General features: G+C 49.3%; 1 protein-coding gene across 1 annotated transcript in view; it reads right to left on the bottom strand.

The window, feature by feature from the left end:
* Positions 1-9179: 9179 nt before the first annotated feature.
* Positions 9180-24353, bottom strand: part of CDH13 (cadherin 13) — a gene marked incomplete at its 5' end in the record, with an annotated part of 996866 nt that continues 981692 nt past the window's right edge. The window contains 3 exons of the mRNA XM_080702595.1: positions 9180-9281; positions 15298-15516; positions 18640-18873. Coding sequence (XP_080558721.1) covers positions 9274-9281; positions 15298-15516; positions 18640-18873 — 461 coding nt within the window. The 3' untranslated portion in view covers positions 9180-9273. The remainder of the gene's footprint in view (positions 9282-15297; positions 15517-18639; positions 18874-24353) is intronic.

Consider the following 24353-nt stretch of genomic DNA (forward strand, 5'->3'; position numbering starts at 1 on the left):
TGAGAAGCGGGGGCTGCTGAGTCCCAGGTTCCAGTCCTGCAGGTGGCCTTGGAATGGGTTCCCGTGACTAGGGAATACAGAACTGTAGGCAGTGTCCTCAGGTTCCTCTAACCTCTGTTCCCTGGCCGGTTGACCATGCAGTCCAGGGACATTCACGTGCTCTGCCTCATCTGAGCACTGTGTTTAGGGTCAGCTCCAGTTAGAATTTGGCTGGAAGGGGTCTTTAAGGCCTACCAGCATCCATAATAAACTGGACTGGGTTGCTCATGGAGGGGTGAGACTCAGCCTTCCCCAGCATCGCCCACCGAATCAGGAGTCTTTCTGGGAGGCCCAGTTGGAATCTAATGCAGGGCAGGATTTATTGCAAAAGTGAAAGTAACAGAGAAAGTGAGTCATGCTCCCCTTAAAAAATGTGGCGCTTAGCTTCCCCCACCCCACCGCACCCTCCTGGCTGGGGCTCACCCACTTACCCCCCACATAGAGAGATCACCTCCCTGTGCTGAGTGGAAAACTTTCTATGCCTGGTTGATGTTAACTTGTATTTGGTTAGTGCCCTGCCCGGCTGCTTGTCATAAGCCTGCGTCTCGACCCTCAAAAGTTATAAAATGGCCACCATTTTACAAAGTTGAGAATCGGACACAGAAGAGTAAGAAGCTTGAAGGAGGTCAAGGGAGCAAGAGGTGCAGGTTTTTCTGACCACATCTTTCCCTTTTTCTATCATTCAAGAATTCTATCGCTTTTCCTCCTTGGTTTAGAGCAGGGCTTCTCTCCAGAGGCACTATTGGCCTTTGGGACCAGATGATTTTCTGTGTGTGGTTGGAGGGTGGGAGGGCAGGTTGCCCTGCATCCTCTAGGATGCCGAGCAGCATCCCGGCTTCTACCCACTAGAGGCATCCCGACTTCTACCCAGTGCCACCGCCTCTCTACCCCTAATTATGACAACCCCTGATGTCTTCCAGACACTGTCAAGCATCTCCTGGGAACAGAGGTTAGAGGAATCTGAGAACATTCTTCAGCATGAAGAATTTATTTTGCTGTGGCCATTTCTTGAGGACGTTTTCGTACATATATTGAGATTGAGGGCTAGTCAATGTGTTTCCTATTGCCACTGCCACAGAGTACTCCAAACTGGGTGGCTTAGGAACAGAAACATATTGTCTCATATTCTGCAATCCCGGTGTCCGCCTGGCCGGTTCCTTCTGAGGCATTGCCGTTCTGTGCGCCTCTCCCAGCTTCTGGTGGTGGCCGGCGTCCTTGGCACTCCTTAGTCTGTAGAGGCAGCCCTCCAATCTCTGCTTCTCTGTCTCTCATCTGATAAAGACACCAGTCATTTTGGGTTAAGGACCTGCCCTCATCCAGTATGATTTTTTTGGGTAACTAATTATATCTGAAATAACCCTATTTTAAATAATGTCACATACTGAGTTACTGAAGGTTAGACCTATGGTACATCTTGTCTGGGGGATACAGACAATTCAACCCCAAACAGTTGGTAAAATCATACCACTTAGACTGGTACTCTGTGTGTTATTTTATAAAGAGTTTTCAGTAAGTGCTAGCCTCAGTGTATAGCCAAGGAGTAGCGTGGCCTCAGCCTTCTGACTTGGGTATGGGTCACTCTGTATAGATGTCTGGGTATCTGTACCTGGGATTTCTAGTGTGATCCGGTTTCTAGTGATGAACGGCACAGGACAATCATTAGAGCTAGATCTTGGAGTAAGTTTCTTCCTTCATTTCTAACTTCCTTCTTCCTTCTTTTTCTTTGCAGGATACTTGAGGGTTTTTTAAGTGGGCAGGATAGCTGGGCATGGTGGCACACGCTTGTAATCCCAGCATTCGGGGGTCTCAGACAGGAGGATTGCGGTTCGCGGACTGCCTCAGCTACTTAATGAGGCCCTTTGAAACTCAGTGAGACCCTGTTTCAAAATAAAGAATAAAAAATAGGGCTAGGGGTGTAGCTTGCATGTAGAATGCCCCTGGGTCCCATCCCCAGTACTGCAAAAGAAGGGGGGGCATGGTGATGCGCCCCTATAATCCTAGTACTTGAGAGGATGAGACAGGAAGATCACAGGTTCAAGGTCAGCTTCAATAACTTAGCAGGACACTCAGGAACTTAGCAAGACCTTGCTTCAAAATACCCAATTAAAACAAACAAACAAAAAAGGCTGGGGATATAGCTCAGAGGTAGAATGCCCCTGGATTCAATCCCTACTTAAAAAAAAAAATGGACAGACACTTGAGTTATTTTTTAATCTGGCTTAAAATTTTCTTTACATTAATAGTAAACAAACTTGACACTTTTAGTAGAGGCTTTAATTAAGTTTTTTGCACTTAAAGAGAAAGATGGTGTGCTTGCTGTGTGTGCAGACCAAGATCTATTAAGTAGCCGCTTGATGAGAAAGCTTCGCTAATTGACAGTCATGGCTGATACCCTCAGTTGGTGGGGGCTGACACACGAAACCGACTGCCTGGTGTTCCATTAACAAAACCACTGTACCGCATGTAGGGCGCTGGTAATTGACCTTTAAACGTCAGCTTCCAACAGCCCTCATTTTTAACCTTTATTTTAACGTAATACTTGTCTCTATCATCTCTTAGCAAATTTCCCCTTCTTTCTAGATTAATTAATTCTCTTTCCCATTTTCATTTATTTATTTATTTTTATGGTACTGGGGATTGAGCCCAGGGAGCAGTCTACCTCTGAGCAACAGCCCCAGCGCTATTTTACTTTTTATTCGGATACAGGGTCTTGTTAGACTAGCCTCAAATCTTCCATCTTCCTGTCTCGGCCTCCCAAATCCTGGGATTTCAGGTGTGCGCCACTAAACTCGGCTTTCTTTTTCCTGGCCAAGTTGGCTCGCTTTCCCGTGAGCTTATCACACTTCTGTAACGGCTCTTTGGATCAAGCTGCTCGCTCTGGACGCTCTTGGTCTGTTCTAAGGAAGGTGCTCGTGTGCAGAGGCAGCTCCAGGCACTGAGGTGTTTCAGGTGTTGGCTTGAAGCATGCAGAGAACTGGTCACTGGCAGCAGGGAGTTCTCAGCAGGAACTCCAGGTGGCCCTAGGCGGCTCTGGCTGGTGCGGCCCTTTAGTCACCATTTCGAGCCTTCCCAGGCTCTCCAGACCCACCATTCCATCCCCATCGCCCTCCCAGGATGACCTTCTAGATTGCAGGGGAAAACTACCTGTGGACGAAATAGATCAACAGAAACCCTTTCTGTGTCAGGGAGACGCGTCCTTCCTTGGGCGCGGGGCTCCGCATTTGTCCAAACTAGATGTCTGGCCCCTGGATCCCGGCCTCTCCCAGGGGCTGGCTTCTTCGGTTCAGCTGACTCCCCCGACTAAGTCCTTCGTCTGTGCTTCAACGAACAGAAAACTCAAGCCATGCCACCGTGCTCAGCTTGGGGTACTCGTTTGGTGTGAAGCAATCTTGCTGGGGCGGCCCTGTTGGCATGAGGCAGGCCTGGTGGAGAATAGAGGTGGGACCTGGGTTAGAGAGAAAACAGTCCAGCTGCAGGGCTTTAATGTAGAAGCACCATCATCCGGGGCCCAGGCCTCTTGGCTGGAATCCTCCAGAAAAGCCAAGCTTTGCTGAGCTCTGCGGTACGTGCGCTGGCATGGCGTGCTGGACACCTTGACTTGGGCGTGAAACCAGGAGGAGACCGCCTTTGAAGCCGCGTTCCCCAGAAGAACAGCAAAAGTGCTTTTCTGGGGCAGCGGGCGGCGCCATTGGCAACATCCTCGTCATCTTGAATTGCTTTGCTTGGGTTTGAAGTGCTGGCTTACGCCGCGTCTATTTATTTGAGGCAATTCCGCAAATTAGCATCTCCACGGCTGGCTGCCAAGGAACCCGCTCCCCGTTTACTTATCCAAACTACCAGTTTCTAGAGACGGGCTGCCCCAGGCAGGAGGAGGGCGGGTTCTGTGTGGAGCCTGGCTCACAGGCGCCGTGTCTCCTCCGCCTGCCCTTGTGAATCTCACTGAGTTCTTGTCTCTGGCCTGCATTGGGTACCGCGATATAAGCTCCTCAGTTTGTTCCCGGTGACGCATGAGGCGCCGCTGTCGTAGGTCTAGCCGAGAAAGTCCTGGAGGAGACGTGTATACCACGTAGCACGTGTGATGCTTAATTTAAGATAGTTGTAGTCAGGCGTGGTGGTGCACGTTTGTAATCCCAGCCTTTGGGAGGCTGATGCTCCGGGTTCGTGGACAACCTTAGCTACTTGGCGAGGCCCTTTGCAACTCAGTGAGACCCTGTTTCAAAATAAAGAATAAAAAATAAGTAGGGTTGGGGGTGTTGCTCAGAGGTAGAATGCCCCTCGGTTTTATCCCCAGTACTGCCAAAAAAAAAAAAAAAAAAAGAAAGAAGGAAAGAAAGAAAGAAAGAAAAAGATAGTTATAACTTTAGAAACCTCAGTGTCTTTGTCTACAGAATAGGGATAATAAGGACTTTGTTTTATGAATTTAATTGAATACATATATATATAATCTTACACTAACTATAAATTGCATAGTCAATGTGTAATGTAATATGTACATACATCCATATATAAATATGTAAAGTATTTGGCTCATGGGAGACATTTAGTAAAAATTAACACATTCCAATTCTTTTTTTAATTTTGGAATTGAACCCAAGGGCTTTCTACTTCCGAGCTACACCCCCAGCTCTCTTTATATTTTGTTTTGAAACAGGATCTCGCTAGGTAGCATAGTTTTATTATATTGCTGAGGCTGGCCTTGAACCTGCAATCCTCCTGCGTCAGCTTCCCACGTACCAGGATTACAGACATCATGGGCCACCATGCCTGGCCAGTTCTTTTTCGTTAAGGCTCTAATTTTCTTGCTGTCTGTCTATCATCTATTTTCCCACGTCAGGAGGATTTAAGTGCTATGGAAGGTGAATAAAAGAGCTAATTACTAAGCAGATAACACTTGATTTAAGTCTTAGTGTTTAAACATGCTAGACCAACCTGATCATTTGTGAAAAAGTGTCCCTCTGCCTCTGTTCAGAGCACGCCGTCTTAAAGATGGCCTAACACCAAGCACAGACGATAAAAACCCCAGGCAGCCAGCCTCTCCGAACGTTCCACAAACAAGTCTCACATTTCTTTATAACGACATTGTAAAGCACATGTTAATTTGCATCTCAGAACCTGTAAACAATTCAGCAACCAGGGCCCGAAGGACTGCAGTAGACTTAAATATTTTAAAATGATAAGTTTTTTTTCCTCTCCTGAGTTTTTTTTTTTTTTTTTTTTTGGTGGTACTGGGGTTCCTGGAAGCCCTTCTACCTCCGGGCTACACTCCCAGACCTATTTTTTATACTTTTTTTTTTTTTTTTTGAAACAGGGTCTCCTAAGCCTGTGCGCGGCTGGCTTCGAACCTGCGCGATCCTCCTGTCTCCGCCTCCCAAGCGCGGGGATTACAAGCGTGCGCCACCACGCCCGGCCTACAAACCATTATTATTATCATCACTAATCACCCTGTGTAGCATGTGTGCATACTCCAGAAACACGGTAGACGTCTTTCCCCGGAATCATCTTGGATGGCAGCGTGTGTGGGTACTGTTGCGCCACGGCCGGCGTCAGACATGGACTCAGAGCAGTCTTCTCCTTGGCGCACCTCAAGATCAGGCCCACTGGGTTTCTTTGGGCTGCAACACAATCGGCCCTCGTCCGCAGGGGCGAGGGCAGATGACTGTCCTGCACATCGGCTGCTTTACAAAGACATTTTGAGAATCTGGGATGAGCTGTGAAAATTTCCAACAGCATCCTTTTAAGAGTCACAGTCTTACCTGGTACCCACCATGGAAATTAGCCGGATTTATCTGGTGACGAGGTTGAGGGTTGCTGGCCTTGGTCACGGGGCACGGCAGGTGCACACACCTGACAGAATGCTCGTTTACACACCGGGCAGCTCTGAAGGCAACTTTTTTTTTTATCACAGAAAACATTTGCATATTCTTATGGAAACAAATTATCTGACATAATTAATTTATCATATGTGAAGAGGAGAGAAAATGTCTTGTTTTTTTTTTTGTTGTTTGTTTGTGGTACTGGTAATTGATCCAGGGCCATTCTATCTCCAAGCTACACAAGTTGCTGGAGTTTAATAAACACAAGTTTATTTTTTATTTGGAAACAGAGTCTTGTCAAGTTGCTGAGGGGTTCACTAAATTGCTGAGGCTGGCTCTGAACCTGCAGTCCTCTCTCAGCCTCCCAAGTACGGGGATTACAGGTGTGAGCTACCACGCCCTGCTAAACTGAGACTTCTGATCAGCTAAGGTAGTTGGTGTATGAAGAAAATACCGAAGAAGGGGGAACTGTTCACCCAGTAGAAATGAAGTCCTTAGTCTTCTGCTTAGCAATTGGGAAAATTATTTTCTGGTTCTACCTGACTTTTGACGTGTGTGTGTGTGTGTGTGTGTGTTGCTGGTGATTGAACACAGGGGCATCATTCTACCCCTGAACTACACCCCCAGCCCTATTTGACTATATTTTGAAACAGGGTCTTGCTAGGTTGATGAGAGCCTTGCTACTTGCCGAGGCTGTCCTCACAACTACGATCCTCCTCTCTCAGCCTCCCAAGTACTGGGGTTTACTGACATGTACTACCAGCTCTATCTGACTTTTTAAAAATAACTGTGATTACAAGAAATGCTAGGTAATAATAAAACAAGCACTTGATTCTATTTTTGGTTTTAGTAAGCTACGCCATGTACTCTCACATGTCAAAACAGCCTGTGTTCAGGGAGTACTACCACACTAGTTTCTAGGGGTCCGTCCGTCCTTCCTTCCTTCCTTCCTTCCTTCCTTCCTTCCTTCTTCCTTCCCCTTGGTGGTGGTGGTGGGGAGGGGGGAGGATTAGAAAGAACAGCATCATAGAGCATCATAGAAACACCTCTGTCCTCGGGGGAGAGTTGAGGCGTATTCTACCTGTTCATGAAGTGTCAAGTTCCTCCCGATGTTCTGTGTTCTAAGCCAGGTGGGATTTGCCGTGTGCAGGAGAGCCTCTGGGCTTGAGGCAGAGCAGGGGCCCTGCCCCGGGCCCTTCAGCGAGGGCTCCGCCCACCTCCGCAGGTCCCCTGAAGATGGCTGCTGCTCAGCTGCAGGGGACCTTCTTGATGTGGGTGCGCCAGGCGGCCCACCACTGGCCTCCCATTTGTTCTAGGGTGACCGGTGCCCCCTCGCCGTGCAGGGAGAGGGCAGCAAGGTGCCCCGGGAAGGCACGTGGCTGTGCCCTAGACAGCCGGAGGAGGTGCAGATGTGCTTCCGATGCCCCCGTGCCCGTGCGCTGGAGTCAGGCCCCGGTGCAGAAGGACTGAGTCACGCTCAAGGTGTGATACGCCCCGATTAGACAAGAGGACTTGTTCAGGAGAAGATCCCTGTGTCTGGGCACCTTAGATGCACCGGTGTGACTTCTCAATGTGGTCCTCAGACTCAGGGTGGCCGCCCTGGTCTGTGAGTACACAATCCACTTCACAGCCAACTGTAATGCGCTTAAACCATATCCTTAAGGTGCACAAGACCAGCCGTGCACATGTTGTGAGCTGGTGCTTCCAGCTTTAAGGACCCATCGCCCACCAGAGATGTGCAGGGAACCCCTGCGTGGTCGAATTGTGAACCTGCATTAAGACCCAGCCTCAGCGACATTAGACACACAGAAAAATCAGAGAAAAGCTACCGTCCAGCAGTTTTAACCACCAATACCCATTTATTTTAATGGAAGGAAAAAAAAACAAAACCCAAAAACCTCTGCATTCTATATGTTCCCAAAAGACTTACTATAGAAACAAATACAATATATGGAACGCTATCTGCATAACTGCACTACAACAAAGACAACCTGTGACTTCTACCTCCTACAAAAGGCTAACTGAAAACCACGGCCAAACATAGATTGCATAAGAAAGCGGATGTGCGTGTGAGTGGTTAAAACCTTTAGAAAGCACTGAAATATGCTAAGACACTTACCTTACCCTAGCCCGTGGCCAGCTTTAACAAAAAGCCACGGGCCGTCACTAGTTTTCATTTGATAGAAAAATTTGGTGTGAGCTTCGATGGTTCATTTACAGTTTATCGACAGGGAGAATCGTCTTGGTATGGGCACTAACTTTCCTCTGACTTCAACATGCTCACGGAATAAAAATCAATTACTTTTCATACATAATGAACGTCTTTTATTATCAGGTTCGCAAACAACGGTAGTCGATTCACACAAAAGGGTACTTTTAAAACTACCTGGATTTACTCTATTTTATGCCTGTAATATGTGAAACGAACGGTGTTCATGAGCATAAATGTATGTCTATACATGTGGGTATATATGTGTATACAAGATGGTACCTGCTGGCCTCTTCGTGTACGCATGGGCTCCGTGGTGACATCTTCAAATGGACGTGTGCCAAGGAGGGAGAGATTCTCCGCTGCGGTCCGGAGAGCCATGAGAACCAGTTGGGACTATGGCTTCGGGCGCATAAAAATACAGACGGGTGTCCACAGAGGGATGTGGCAGCCCTTTTCTTGGTATCTGCTGGCAAGATCTGCTGCCCGCAGCTCGCCACCTTGGCTCAGGATCGCACATTCGGTGGCAGTGGGGACTGGTGGCGGTCCTGACACTGAAGAGAAAGGGCTGCTTTCTTCGCCCTCCCTCTCTGGGGACTTGCCGGGCTGGTCTTACAGCCTTCGGCATTCAGACTGAACGGCCTGGTGGAGATGCCGCTCACGGCCAAAGCGGCTGCTCCGTGGCCGGAAATTGTGCTGATTTTATTTCTTTTTCTGGAGGCCCTGGGGGGTTTGGCTGTCTCAGCGTCTGCCCCCTTTCTCTGTTTAACCTTTCAAGGAAGAACGGTATATCAAAACTAGGCTTCTCCTGTATAGTCTCTCTATATAAATACCGTGTATATACATATACAGATACCAACCCACAGACACAGTTGGATGTGTGGAGTGCTGGCTAGCAACATGTCAACACATCAGAGAAAGTAGTCATTGTTCCTGCTCCCAGAAGGTCAAGTTATATGTCATGATCTTTAAACATTCGGGGGGCAATTCAGAGGATTCCGTTAATTAAAGGCGAAAGGAAGAGGCTGTCAGATGGTGAAGTACAGACGGCGAAACTGCAAAGAAAAGGAAAACCTGGAACCATCGAGGCCTAGTTGCGAAGTTCAACAGCTGTAAACGGGATCTTCAGATTTGGATAGATTTTTTTTTTCATTTTTCTTTTTCTCCGTTGCTATGGCAACCTGGGAGTCAAGCTTCGGATGCCAGGCATTCTCACAGACCTGAGTGGAGAGGGCTCAGAGTTAGGTCGAGTTTAGCACAACTCAATCCAAAGTGTTTTGGCCAGAGGCCGGATAAGTGATTGACAAGCTGTAACCAACGTGGCGCTGTGTTGGGGAATTTCTTTTTTCCTTTAGCATGACATTTGAAGACAGAATAAATAGTTCTGCTGGTTTCTGTCTTAAGAAGCTGGACTTGGGGGGCTGGGGGTGTCGATCAGTGTAGGGTGCATGCTTAGTATGCATGAGGCCCTGGGTTTAATCCCTAGCATGTGCACACGCACACATGCACACACATGTGTGCGCACACATACGTTCCCATGCTGGACATCTTGGGAATGCTAATGGCAACTTCAGAGGCCACACACCTCCTCTGAGAGCTACGGCAGCGATCAGTGTTGCTACTGACGAGCCTTCTATGGTGCGTAACAGCAGAGGCGTGCTAAATATGAACCAGCTGATTGTAGCTGGGCATCGACGGCTGCCCCATAGCTACTTGGTCACAGAGCAAGAGATCTCTTTCTGGTCCTTTAAACATGCTATGCTAGTCTCCTATTACCGCTCTAACATGGCTGCCAACGGTGGCTTAAAACAACACACATATGTGACTGACTGGCTTCCTTCCTCTCTTTTTCTTCTTTCTTTTCTCTCAATCTCTCCTTTCCCCCTCCCTCCTTCCCTCCTTCCCTCCCCTCCCCTTCCCTCTCTCTCTCTCTGGATTGAAACCAGGGACATTCTACCTCTGAGCTATACCCCCAGCCTTTTTTTTTTTTTTTTTTTGGTTTTGTTTTGAAAGAGTCTCACAGAGTTGCTGAATCTCACTACTTGTGAACCTGCTAATTCTAATCCTCCCGTCTCAGCCTTCCAAGCACTGGGATTCCAGGTGTACACGACCAGACCTGGCCTGTTCTAGAGTTCTGGAGGTCACATGTCTGACATGGGTCCCTGGAGCTACAATCGGAGCATCAGCAGGGCTGGTGCCCGCTGGAGGCTGTAGGGCAAAGCCTCCTGGCCTTCCCAGCTCCTGGAGGCGGCTGTGTCCCCGGCTCATGTCCCCTCCTCCACCGTCAAGGCGGGTGACCCAGCATCTCCCTGTCTCCATCACCACTTGGGTGGAAACTGAGGCCTGGCCTCATAGGCTCAGGCTCCTCCCGATGATGGAACTGACTCCTCCTTGGCCCTCTCGTAAGGACTTTGTGGTTCTATCAGGCTTACAAGGCTAAGCCAGCACCACCTCCCCATCTCCCCATCTGGAACTGAGTCACCCCTGCAGGGTCTCTGGTACCAGGTAAGGCGGTAAGTTGGCGGGGTCCAGGTATTAGCAGGATGCCATCTGTGGGGCCATTACATAACCAACCACACGTGGGCGACACTGTTCCCAGAGGAGACAAGGCGCCTGCTGCCGGGATGTGTCCCCCAAGGGGTCAGGCTCACGGAACCACAGCCCAGTGCCCTGTTCCTGCCCCCGGCCCCTCCTCCGGCCCCCTGTGAGGCCTGGCCCAACGAGGAGCCTGTCTCTCTACTCAGCTCCACCAGTGGGAGGAGGCCGGGCCCCAGTTTCCATGCGAAGCATATATGGCCCCCTTGCTTCTTGTAAGCGCTGCTGCCGTGCAATTCCAGCCTAGTAGATCCCTGTGTTCCGGCAGGGACTGGGTGTCGCTATAGGGGGAGGGCCTCGACTACCGTCTTGGTTGCCGAAGCCCTTCTTCACTCGTAGGCCAGGCCACTGCTACAGAGCACTGTCAAGGAGGAGGGGGAAGAGAGGAATCCATCGGTGGCCGCGCAGGCTCCCTGCCATGAGCCGGTCCTGCCTCTCCTGGAAGTGCCCAAATCTGTGGGCAGCTTCCTACGTTTCCATATTGAGCTTTCATCTGCCCAATGATTGGGTCTCATTTATGGGCCACGTTTGCAAGACGGTTGTAAAATACGGAGTATTTTTGAAGGAACATATAAGGAGGATCATTGTTCTTTCAGGTGGATAAAGTCTTGTTCTAAAGGGTCTCACACCGTCTGCACTGCTGGGTTGGCGCGATACCTCCGTATCTCACTGAGCGCTGGTGACCAGCCCGAGACCTGGCAACCTGGGTGCTGGTGGCCTTGGGGGAGGGGAGCGCCCTGTGTACCCGAGGACACCTGGCATCATGCCTGGCTCTGTCCACTAGATCCCACTAGCAGCAATCTCCCAGTCATGATCACGAAAAGAGAATGACTCATATTAAAAAATATACATTCTAAACCTACAAAAAAAAATTTATAGACATTTCCAACTGTTCCTTAAGGGGCAAATTGGTAAAAAAAAAAAAAAAAAAAAAAGGGAAGGCTGAATAAAATCCACTAAATTAGTCTCTCCAGCCCTTTGTTTTTAAATTAGCGTCCCCAATTCCTGTTTTAAGTCAATTTAGACTGTAATGTAAATGATCCCACCTCCTAGCGGTGCTGAGATGATTACGCGAGCTAATCTATGTAATTTATGTAAAGCTCTCAGCTGGCTTGTGTGTGACACAGAGATGTCCCTCCAGGGTCAGCTATCATTGTCCGAGACGTCCTATCACTTTAAGGGACCAGAGCGCCCTTGGGAAGCGTGGGCCATCAGCCGCAGAGGGCAGTCTGTTCCGACAAAGTCTTTGGGCTCTGCCTCTGCCTATAATATTTTTCTCAACCCAAAGAAACAAAATACTGATGAACTCTAGAAAATTCTAGAAAAGGCAAAACTGTCATTAGAGAACGCAGATCAGTGGGGGCTTGGAAAGGGGTTGTGGATTAATAGCAAGGGGACTATGGTGTGTGTGTGTGTGTGTGTGTGTGTGTGTGTGTGTGTGTGTGTGTGTGTGTTACTAGGGATTGAATCTAGGGCATTCTACTTCTAAGCTACATTCCCAGTCTATTTTATTTTATTTTTTATTTTTTTGGTGGTACTGGGGTTCCTGGAAGCCCTTCTACCTCCGGGCTACACTCCCAGACCTATTTTTACATTTTTATTTTTTGGAAACAGGGTCTCCTAAGCCAGCGTGCGCGGCCGGCTTCGAACCTGCGCGATCCTCCTGTCTCTGCCTCCCAAGTGTGGGGATGACAAGCGTGCGCCACCACGCCCAGCTTAAATTTTATTTTGAAACAGGGTCTTGCTAAGTTGCTGAGGGCCTCCCTAAGTTTCTGAGGCTGGTCTCGAATCCGCGATCCTTCTGTCTTAGTCCCCCTCAAGAACCCGGATTGTAGGCATGTGCCACCGCTCCCGGATTGATGCTTCTTAAACGGCTCTCTGAGCTTCTTTTCCTGTTCTTGCTAGTTCTGGTTATCAGGCCTAAAGCAATGGTATGAAAGTTTCTGGTCAAATCTCTTAAGATCTGCCTGTGTCAAACCACCCTGAGCCGGGCTAGCAAACAAGACATAGCCTGATGGCACGCTGTTTGCCCCGGGAGGGCGCTAAGGGCAGAAGGACACAGCCTTCCGCACCATCGGCACTTCCCTCGCATACCAAAATGGACAGCGACAGCCATTTCATTTACATTTTTTATTACTCTCAATGCCATTAGTTTTATTTCCCTTATTTTTAGATGTTAAAGAAGGGCGCGGAGCTCCTCCAGTTCAATCCTCAGCTGCAATAAAGCCGTCCACAGCACCATCGTGAGTGCAGATGTCTCAGCATCTGTCTCCATACAGAGCTGGCCTGCCGGCAAGCTCTGAGTCCACTGCCTACGCGTCTGGGGACCTTTCGGAGTGACGCTGTTCTCATCTAGAAAGTGGGAGCAAGTCACCATCTTTTCTTTTCTTTTCCTTTCTTTTCTTTTCTTTTCTTTTTTTCTTGTACTAGGGAGTATATCCAGGGACGTTCTGAGATACACCCCAGCCCTATTTTTAAATTTTTTTAAAAATTTGAAAACAGGGTCTCCTTAAGTTGGGAAGGCTGGCCATGAACCTGTGATCCTCCTGTCTCAGCATCCTTCATACTGGGATTACGGGCGTGCACCCCAGACTCTGTTTACGAGTCTTTGGATTGATGGAGAAAGTAGAGAAGAAAGTCACGGCCGGCAGGATGCTTGGTTAGTGCTAGTCTACTTGGATCTGAATATTATTTGAGGGGAGCATGAAACCCCACTTTTTTCCATGTTGTACAATGTTTCCCGCTTTTATAGTTGATGGCGTTTACATATATGTATATATATTTTCGTGGTACTGGGGCTTAAACCCAGAGGCATTCTCCCACCGAGCCACACGCCCAGCCCCATTTTTCATTCTTTATTTTATTTTATTTTATTTTTATTTTTGGTGGTACTGGGGGTGGAACCCAGAGGTTTTCTACCTCCGGGCTATACTCCCAGACTCATTTTTATATTTTATTTGGAAACAGGGTCTCACTAAGTTGCTGAGAGCTCACTAAGTAGCCGAGGCTGGCTTCGAACCTGTATGATCCTCCTGTCTCAGCCTCCCAAGCCCGGGGATTACAAGCGTGCACCACCACGCCCGGCTTCTTTATTTTAAAACAAGGTCTCACTAAGTTGCGAAGGGCCTCAATAAGTAGCTGAGGCTGGCCGCGAACCAGGATCCTCCTGCCTCAGTCTCCTAAGTACTGGGATCACCAGCGTGCGCCACCGCGCTGGGCTGTCTTCCACTCTTACAGCTGCTGGCGTTTTGGGATGAGGCTTTAACGCACTGCTGGGCAGGGGCAAACTTTTTCTCTAAAGGTCCGGATGGTAAACATTTCTGGCTTTGTAGGCCATACAGCCTCTGCGGTGAGGGCTTACTTCTACCACTGTGGCAGAAAGAAAGCGTAGACAATATGTCACTGCATGGGCAAGCCTGCGTTCCAATAAAACTTTATTTGTAAAACGGGCCTGAGTGCTGTGGTGTGCACTTCAGACCCATTCTACCAGCGAAACCCCCGATCCTACAGTTCTTTCAAGGACTGTGACTGAGTCAGGAATCTAGTTTCAGTGATTTGGGCCAATAAGCCACCTCCAAATTTAGTGTGGGCTTAACTCAGCCTCCAACTCTTTCTGGTTGGTTTAATTTAACTTGTGAAGTTTAATTTAATTTCTGATCTTTTATACACGTTTTGACTTTGTAAGCTTCTTGTGAAGTTTAACTTCTGATCTTATACATGTTTTTTAACTTTGTAAGCTTCTTAAATACCTTCCGGGGAGGCTGGTGCTGTGGGAATCTTCACACTGACTGCTGGTCACCTCCCTGCACCCCCCTCTAGATTTGAGGTTTCCTAGCACTGTTGTAATATTGAATATCTTTATATCTTCCTCCTCAGTATCATTGCTATTATTATTATTATTATTATTATTATCATCATCATCATAATTATTATTGTTTACTGGGGATCAAGTCCAGGGGAGTCTACCTCTGAGCCCCACTGCCAGCCCTTGTAATTTTGGAAACAGGCTCTCCCTAAGTTGCTGGGGGCCTTGCCGAGCTGCCAAGGCTGGCCTCAACCTGTGATCGTCTGTCTCAGTCTCCCAACTACTGGGATTACAGGCACGCGCCACCACGCTCGGCTCTTCATGCCCATATTCTTAAATTCCCCTTCCTCTTCTATTTCCGGAGGAAGTGTAAAGGGAGGGGATCAGGGTGTGTTCTGGATGTGGAGCGGAATGGGGGTTACCATCCGAATATCCAGGGGCCGGCCAGCCTGTTTGCCTCTCATTCTCATTTTATCTCTCTCTCTGCCCTCTGCCCTCTGCCCTCTGCCCTCTCTTCTCTCTCCCCCTCCCTCCCTTCCTCCCTCCCTCCCTCTCTTTTGGTACTGGGAACCTCTGAGCTCTACCTGTTTTGCGGGACAGTGGAATCCCTTTCCGAGTTTCCTTAGATTGTCTCACAGGGGACTTTTAAGATGCCTTTAAACTTTAGTCGGAGTACTTTTACATGTAAGATTTCCTATCACACAGACATTGACTAAAGAAGAATGTCTCCTCCGAGGTCACCTTTTTCAGAAAGAAACATGGAGCGGAATGTGCCTGTGAACGTGGCGATGGTCACTGCCCTACGCGAGTGCCCTGGGGGTCGGCGGTCAACTTACAAGCTAAGCTGAAGAGGATGAAGAGCAAGGCCGAGGCCAGGCTGGGGTGCAGGGTCCCCGCGGCGTTGCAGTCCACTTTGGAATTCTTACAGGAGCACACTTGTACCCTGAGGTCCGTGACGTTCGTCATGGGCGGCTTTCCTGAATCTGTCACCATGATGGGCAGGTTGTAGTTGGCTTTGTTCAGGTTCTGAAGAAGGCTGACCAGGGCGTGTGTGTCTGTGAAGACGAGGAGGGGCCGTGAGAGAGTGCAAGGCCTCTCCCAGTAATAGAGCAAAGCTTGGGGGATTGAAGTTGCACCCCATGGGCGCTACGCCTCGGTTCACAATCGTGAGAGAGTTTAAATTCAAATTTATGAACATCAAGTAAACACACGAATTCGGTTCTTTGGTGGTGTTGCCTGCCTGTCTGCCTTCCTTCGTCCTTTCTTTTTATTTTCTTTTTTGGTACTGGGGATTGAACCCAGGGACATTCTCCTTCTGAGCCACATCCCAGTCCTATTTTTTATTTTTTTGTCTTTGAAACAAGGTCTCACTATGTTGTGGAAGGTCTTGCCAAGGCTGGCCTTGAACCTGAGATCCTCCTGTGTCAGCCTCCCGAGTACCGTGTCACAGGCATGTACCACTGTACCCGGCTTAGTTACCACATTTGAGATGCATAGTCGCCACATGTGGTGAAATAGTGTAGAAATGGAGGGGTTCTGACACTGTGGGCTCTATGGTTTAGTGCTATTATAGTCAATTTTAAGGGATCCACCACTCTGAAAATGATTAAGCATGATGGATGCCTCCCTGGGATGGTATTCCACGGACCAAGCTATCTAGTTGAAGCTGGCCTTTGTTAGGGTTAGATATAGATAGAATGTTCCCTGAGGAGCACATGCATTCATGTTCAGGGTTGAATATCTCAAGTTATGACAGTTCTGATCTGATCAGTGAATGAACCCGCTGAGATGGATTCACTAGGTGATGACCTAGGCCGGTGGGCTGCGGCTGGAGAAGGTGGGTCCCTGGGACTGTGGCCTTGGGGACTGCGCGCTTTGTCTTTGAATCCCCTTGCCTGCTCTCTCTTGCTTCTGACCTCCACGCTATGAGAGCAGAGCCCTGGCTCCCTCCAGCTCTCTGTTTACCAGCACCATCCCCTGAGATATTCATGGCTGTCCTCTGGCCCCACAGGGACTGACCCCTGAAATCTCCAAAAACTGTGAGCAAATAAATTATCCCTCCTCTAAGTTGCGTGGTCAGTTGTTTGTATTACCGTGAAGACGTTGACCAAGATCGCCTTCAGCACCTAGAAAGTTCATGTGAAAACCCACTCCTCTATGAGAATCTACCCCCGGGGTAACTGAGTCTTTAAACTTCCTCCTATTTCCCTAATCCTATGAGTGATGGGAGTGCCTGCCATTATCAGACCACTGGGCAGCCCTGGGAAGTGGCCACCCACTGGAGGGACTTCTGCCTGGTCCATCCCTTGGCCTGGGGATCTTCTTTCAGCCCCTCAGTTGACTAGGAATTTATTTCCCCAATGGTTCTTTTCTGATGCCAAACATTCAGGAAAAAAAAGTACAACAGAAAGAGTTTAGAAGACATCGACCAAGAAATAAAATCAGGATGGAGAAGAGAAATGTGTTGACAGGAGAGAAATTGGAGCAGGTCATCCTAATGGGATGTGGGCAGCATAGTGATCGCCACCAGCCCAAGGGACATTCTCCCATCCCCGCCCTCCTCTTGAATGAGAATCTCCCAGTTGGAAAGAACTGGGGACAATGATTTCAAATCAGTGGCGGCCTAGAGACTAGCAGATTAAACATGACCCCCTCAAATAAGGGAAGGGCTGTTTTAATTAAAAATAATCAGTGTAACAATTCATTCTTTTAGATGCAATAAAACAGACATACAGGCAAACAGAATCGATAATGAGAGAGAGGCGCTAATAAAGTAAGATGTGAGATAAGGCTGTAACAATAGATACGACTTTTTTTTTTAAATAGAAAATTCTATGCACGGTTGTATAACACACTTTCACAACGTAATGAAATGGTCAACTCCCTCTTACCCTCAAATATTCTACCTCGGATGCAAAAAGTGCTCCCTGGCTGGGTCAACAGCAGGGTAAGTTCATTGCTGATGGAGCGGTCAGGGCATGTGTCTGGCATGCCGACACTTTCTTTGTTTTTCTAGCAGACAGGGTGGACTTGGTTCCCATCTAGAGAGGAAAGTGGCGAGGTCCTGCGAAAGGGATTCTTTAAACTCAGCAGAGAGCTGACCAACACGGGTCATATGTGGGAAGACTGGGAGGGGGACACATGGAAGAAGGTATCACAGGTGACCATAAGAGCCCAGGTCACCATCAAACTGGTAGGGTTTGGGATGGCCTGCAGCATAAATTGGAAGAGTGGAGGCTGAAGGTTTCATAAAGCTTTTGGACTGGCACCCCTCTCTTTTGTACTCTTTTATAAAGGCTGGAAGACCCTGGACTGTCTCTTCCAAGTGCTGGGGAGAGGTCACATAAAGACAGCTCTCTGTCTGAGATGGGAGGCAGCTGAGTAGGAGGTGCAGGGGAAGAGGCAGAGAAAGCCCTGGCTTTCGAAGGACGACTGGGCGGCTTGGCTAATACTCTGTGCAAGCCGGTTACAAAGAGAGGAGCTAAGGCGTTTAATTGAAACGACAGGTACCTGCCTGCAGTCCCAGTACTTGGGAAGGTGAGACAGGAGGATCGCAGGTTTGAGGCTAGCCTCAGCAATTTAACAAAACCCTCAACAACTTAGTGAGACCCTGTTTCAAAATAAAAAGTAAAAATAGGACTGGGGGTATGGTTCAGAGGTAGAATGTTCTTGGGTTAAATCTCTGGTCACACACACACACACACACACACACACACACACACACACGGCAAGAAGGCCGAGCCGCTGGTGAGTAAGAGGATGTTGGAAATGACGTGTCCAATGGAGGACGGCCATCTGAGGGCGCCTGGTAGAGAAATGGGAAGACAGGAAGCAGGAGAGAAGACTTGCATGCTTGCAATGAGAAGACACTCATATCTGGGATTTCTGCAGACTGGATTCAGATGCTGGTCGGGAAAGGCTGTATCTTTTACAACATATACACAACCAACTTGACCCACACAGAGAGAGAGGGAGAGAGGGAGGGGGAGAGGGAGGGGGAGAGGGAGAGGGAGGGGAGAGGGAGAGGGAGGGAGAGGGAGAGGGAGAGGGAGAGGGAGAGGGAGGGGGAGAGGGGGAGAGGGAGAGGGAGGGGGAGAGGGAGCGCGTGTGCGCCATTTTGGGAGAGAAGCCAAGTGCAAAGCGGAAGAACAAGGGCGGACTGTGTGAAGGCGACTTACTGTTGATCTTGGAGATCTTCCAGACTTTATCAGGGACGGTTTGCTTGTGGATTTCGAACTTGAAAGGATCGGTGTTGGGGTGCAGATCCTTGTCCGAGGCCCCCAGAATGACCACGCTGAGGTTTTTGGCATCGTCGCAGACTTCTGCCGCCGTTGGGTAGATGGAGGGAGCGTTGTCGTTCACGTCTTCCAGTGTGATCAGCAGGGTCCCGGTGCCCGTTGCCGGAGGGTCGCCTGTGGGAAAAGGGGCGGTGTCAGCACCCAACAGGTGTAATGGAGGGGGACTTACCCCGGGGCTTTCTGAAGTGTTGGCTTAGTGTTTTTTAAGCTGGGCGTGGTGGTGCACGCTTGTAATCCCAGCATTCGGGAGGCTGAGGCAGGAGGGTCCCGGTTCGTAGACAGCTTCAGCTACTTAGTGAGGCCCTCTGCAACTCAGTGAGACCCTGTTTCAATTTTTTTTTTTTTTCGTGGTACTAGGGGTGGAACCCAGAGGCTTTCTACCTTTGGGCTATACTCCCAGACCTATTTTATATTTTATTTGGAAACAGGGTCTCACTAAGTTGCTGAGAGCCTAACTAAATAGCTGAGGCTGGCTTCGAACCTGTGTGATACTCCTGTCTCAGCCTCCCAAGCACAGAAATTACAAGCGTGCACCACCACGCCTGGCTGAGACCTTGTTTCAAAATAAAGAATAAAAAAATAGGGCTGGGGGTGTAGCTCGGAGGTAGAATGTCCCTGGGTTCCATTCTCAGTACTACAAAACAAAACAAAACAAAAACAAAACAAAACAAAAAAACCCCCAAAACTCAGTACTACAGAGTCGAGACAGGAGAATCATAGGTTTAAGGCCAGCCTCAGCCACTTAGTGAGGTCCTCAGCAACTTAGCAAGACACTGCTGAAGCAAGCAAGAAAAAAAAGTTATATAATAAATTAAAGCCAGCATGGTGATGCACGCTTGTAATCCCAGCATTGGGGAGGCTGAGCCAGGAGGATCATGGTTCGTGGGCAGCCTCAGCTACTACTTAGTGAGGCCCTCTGCGACGCAGTGGGACGCTGTTTCAAAATAAAGAATAATAAAATAGGGCTGGGAGTGTAGCTTGGAGGTAGAATGCCCCTGGGTTCCATCCCCAGTATCACAATAAATAAATAAATAAATAAAAATAGATAACGGGCTGAGGGCATAGTTCAGAGGTAGAATACCTCTGGGCTCAACACTTACAACCAAAAGACCAAGAAAAAATACGGGCGGGGGACATTAGAGCCAAGTGTACAGGGCGCACGTCTTGAGTGTGAGTCTGTGCCTTATTCCTGTGAGGATCTGAGGCACCCCTCAAAGCCCTGCACTCTGGCACGGTCCCCCGCGGATGCCGGCGTGACTTAACTTTGAGCTCCGTGACAGTGTAAAGGTGGAGCTCACCGGCGTGCTGTTGATCTCGTTAGTACTGCATTCAGTAGATCACACGAGACAGCCGACGCTCTGTGATAGCGCGGGCTTGGCGGGAGCCCACGTTCCCCAACTGCACCCCGGTGTCGCGTCCTGCGCTCCCCAGGGCCGGGGCGAGGCCGGGCCTCTGGTGCGCTAGGCGTGTTCGGTGTGTGTCTCGCACGCGCTCTCCAGCTTCGGGTGGGTCTGTCAGGATGGAATCCCGTGGTCCAACAGGAGGGTCCAACAGGAGGGTCTTACATGCATGAGCACAAGAGGGAGCGGGACATTATGGCTTTTGTGCAGGTGGCACCCATGGGGTCTCCAAGACGCTGCCAAGGCGCAAGTTCACGCCGCTGCTCAGCCGTTTTATGGCCTGCAGCTTCGCCCTGGGAGGGGCGGCAGGAAGCCCCGGACCTGGCGGAACCTGGAGGAGGCGGCAAAACCATCCACAGGGCCCCAGGGCACCCTGCCAAGACCCAGGGCAGCAGAGGGCCAAACCCGCCCTGAGCGCCTTCCGGGCAGAGTCGCCAAGTGCCGTGGGGCTCTTCCTTTCCAGCAGGGAGTATTGAAGGAGGGCGGGGGCTGGGTGGGCGCGGCGGCCTGGACTCTCACAAGGAGCCGGTGCAGAATCTCTGGGATGCACAAGGCTGCCAGAGGTTTCTTAGGAAGGTTCTGGTACAGTCTGATCCGACTTGTGTTTGGAAAACACGCCCTGTGTTGACACATGCCGGATGTTGGTCGGGAGACCTGGGTGGATTAAGAGGGGCCCAGTGTGGGCAGCTGGACCCGTGGGGATGGATGGCTGGGCGGCGGGGTGCTCAGGCGAGGCTGGCAGGGCAGAGGGCGGTGGGGGGCACAGGCCCAGCGCCGACTGTGCCACACCGTCCTCCAGCACCCCGCGGGGAAGTGTGCAGTAGGGAGACACGCCGGAGCTGGGCTAGAGGTGGGACGACACACGGAAGCTCTTGAAACCTTCCTGGAAAACGAGGTGGCTCAAGGTTTGAAAGAATGCAGAGGGTCAGGGGGTGCAGCCCAAGGGAAGGCTAAAGGATAACCCCAATGGGTAGACGATGGTTTTGCAAATGAGATGCACTGCAAGAGGGGAAAAGGACCACCCGCTAAATGTGCACAGCAGCCTGGCGTAGTGGTGCACGCCTGTGATGCCTGTACTTGGGAGGCTGAGATGAGAGGATTGCAGGTTTGAGGACAGCCTCAGCAACTTAGTGGGAGCCTGTCTCAAAAAACAAAAGCAAAAACAAAAACAAAAAGGGTTTGAGGGTGTAGCTTGGAGGTAGAATGCCCCTGGGTTCAATCCCCAGTACCACACACACTCATGTAAGCAAACAGTAAAGACCCAGGGGAGTAATAGGGTTTTATAGGGAATGTTACTGGTCATTTTTTATTACCTTCCTCCCTCCTTTCCTTCCTCCCTTCCTCCCTTCCTTCTTTCCTTCCTGTGGTTAGCTACAGCCCCAGGCCTTTAAAAATTTTTTTTGAAACAGGGTCTCACCAGGTTGCCGAGAGTCTCACTATTTTGTCGAGGCTATCCCTGATCCTGGGATCCTCCTGTTTCAGCCTCCCAAGTACTGAGATTACAGGCGTGTACTGAGATTACTCCCCTGAGTCTTTACTGTTTGCACACATGAGTGTGTGTGGTACTGGGGATTGAACCCAGGGGCATTCTACCTCCAAGCTACACCCTCAAACCCTTTTTGTTTTTGTTTTTGCCTGGCTACTGGTGCCCTTTTTGAGAGAGCTTTTCTTTTTTTTTTTTGCGGGTCTGGGGATGGAGCCCAGGGGCATTTTACCTCTGAGCTACACCCCCTGCCCAATTTTTTATTCTTTATTTTGAAGCCGGGTCTCACTGAGTTGCGGAGGGCCTCACTAAGTAGCCGAGGCTGTCTGTAAACCGCCATCCTCCGGTCTCAGCCTCCCGAATGCTGGGATCACAAGCGTGCGCCCCCATGCCCGGCTGAGAGAGGTTTTCTTGATGGTGAAAGAAATCAGCCCAAAGGCTGCTGAGCCAGGGATCCCGAGCAGTCAGAACAGATACTCTGCTGGGGCGGGTGGGAAACGTAAGTACAGCGATACCCAAAGACGGCTTCAGAGTAAACATTCAAATTCACCATCAGAAGAACGGCGGTTTCTACCAGCGGTGTCTCATCAACTTCTGTTCGAGAGAGAGCGCAGAGGAAACGCGTAATTACTTTGAAGTTGGTTTTTTCACTGTCAGCATTAGGCATTGGGCTAAATTTCTTTACTGAAAAATTATTTTTCTTTTTTTTATTGAGCTAATTGAATATCTCGGAAGAATCCGTTATGGGTTTTTTTTTTTTTTTTACTCTGAATATATTATGAGGCAAAGTCATTTGGTAGGATGGATGAGAAGCCATTATGAGCGTTTGAAATATGGCCCAAAGAAGCGGCCTTTCGTGAACTTAATTACGCTACTGTCTTCAACTTCAGGCAGGCTGGTGATGTCTTTTTTTCTGAAGTCAGTAGGATGAGTTCCTTTCTTTGGGTGATGAGGTAAAGACTGGATTCACAAAATTCTCTGGAAGTGAGCTTCTCCTAGTTTATAGCGCAGGATGGAGAAAAGTCACATCGGAACCTCACAAGTGCTTCAAAATGGAATGGGTAGCCAGGGGGCACACATTTGTAATTCCAGGACTAGAGAGGCAGAGACAGGAGGATGAAGGCTCGAGGCCAGCCTCCACAACGTAGCGAGGCCCTCAGCAACTTCAAGAGACTTTGTTTCAAAAGAAAAAATAAATAAAAAAGGAACTGTTTCAAAATAAAAAAATAAAAAGGGCCTGGGGGTATGGCTTGGAAGTAGAAGGCTCTTGGGTTCAATTCCCAGTAAAAAACAAAAAATCCCCCAAAGTCCATAATGCGTAACGACCCTTCAGAGGCCCCTTTGGCCCCAAGAGTCGGTGGACTTGGAAATATTCGAGCTTCCAGGCATTTTTCAGACATTTAGCAAAATTTCATCTCTTTTCTTCTCTTCACCATGACCCGATCTCGGTCACGGGTTTTTCTGTTTGAACAGGGACAAGGTCTCGGGACCCCGGGGAGGGATGCGGGCGGCAGTACTTCCTCCTCCGTGTGGCGCCCCGGAGGAGGCCCTGGCCAGGCTCTCGGCCTGTGGCTTGAGGATCAGAGGAAGTCGGAGCTCCCACTGTGGGGAGGGGGTGTGGCTGTATTCGTAGGGGCTTCTGTCTCTACTTTTGTGGCACTAGAGATTGAACCCAGGGGCATTCTACCTCCAAGCTAGATCCCAGCTCAAATATATATATATGGATATGTGTGTGTGCGTGTCTATTTTTTTTTTTTTTCGAAACAGGGTCTTGCTAGGTTGTTGAGAGTCTTGGTACATTGCTGAGGCTGTCCTTGAACCTGTGAGCCTTCTGTCTCAGCCTCCCAACTTACTACTGAGATTACAGGTGTGCACCACCATGCCCAGCTAGGTGCTTCTGTATTTATTTATTTATTTATTTATTTATTTATTTATTTATTTATTGGTGGTACTGGGGGTGGAACCCAGAGGCTTCCTACCTCCGGGCTATACTCCCAGACCTATTTTATATTTTATTTGGAAACAGGGTCTCACTAAGTTGCTGAGAGCCTCACTAAGTAGTTGAGGCTGTCCTCGAACCACCATCCTCCTGTCTCAGCCTCCTGCATGCTGGGATTACCATGCCTGGCACATTTTATTTTTTATTTGAAAACAGTCTCACTAAGTTGCCGAGAGCCTTGCCAAGTCGCTGGGTCTGCTTCAAACCTGCGATCCTCCCGTCTCAGTGTCCCAAGTCCTGGGATGGCAGTCATGCATCGCCACGCCCGGCTCTTGAACTTTTCTTTTAATAATTTTTTTAAATTTTATTTTGGTACTGGGGATTGAACTCAAGGGCACTGTTCCTCTGAGCTATTCCACAGACCTTTTAAAAAAAAAATCTGATACAGGATCTTGCTAAATTGCTGAGGGCCTCACTAAGTTGCTGAGGCTGGTCTTGAACCTGCGATCCTCCTGCCTCAGCCTCCAAGTGCTGGGGTCGCAGGTGTGCGCCAACGCACCCGGCTAGGGCGACTGAGCGTTGTCAGTGAGGTAGGGTGCACGGGGGGCGCGCACTGCCCCTCCAGATTCCTGCCCCGTTTTTATTGAGCCTTCAACCAGCAGCTGTGAGCAGTGAATACGGGTGTCTCGCCGCTGGCTGGCCCAGGGCTCTAACCTGACTGATGCCTTTACTTAGAGCGCTGGGCTGGGCTTCTCTGTACGTTCACTTTTTG

Source organism: Muscardinus avellanarius, assembly GCF_963383645.1.
Source record: "Muscardinus avellanarius genome assembly, chromosome: 10".
Classification (NCBI taxonomy): Eukaryota; Metazoa; Chordata; class Mammalia; order Rodentia; family Gliridae; genus Muscardinus; species Muscardinus avellanarius.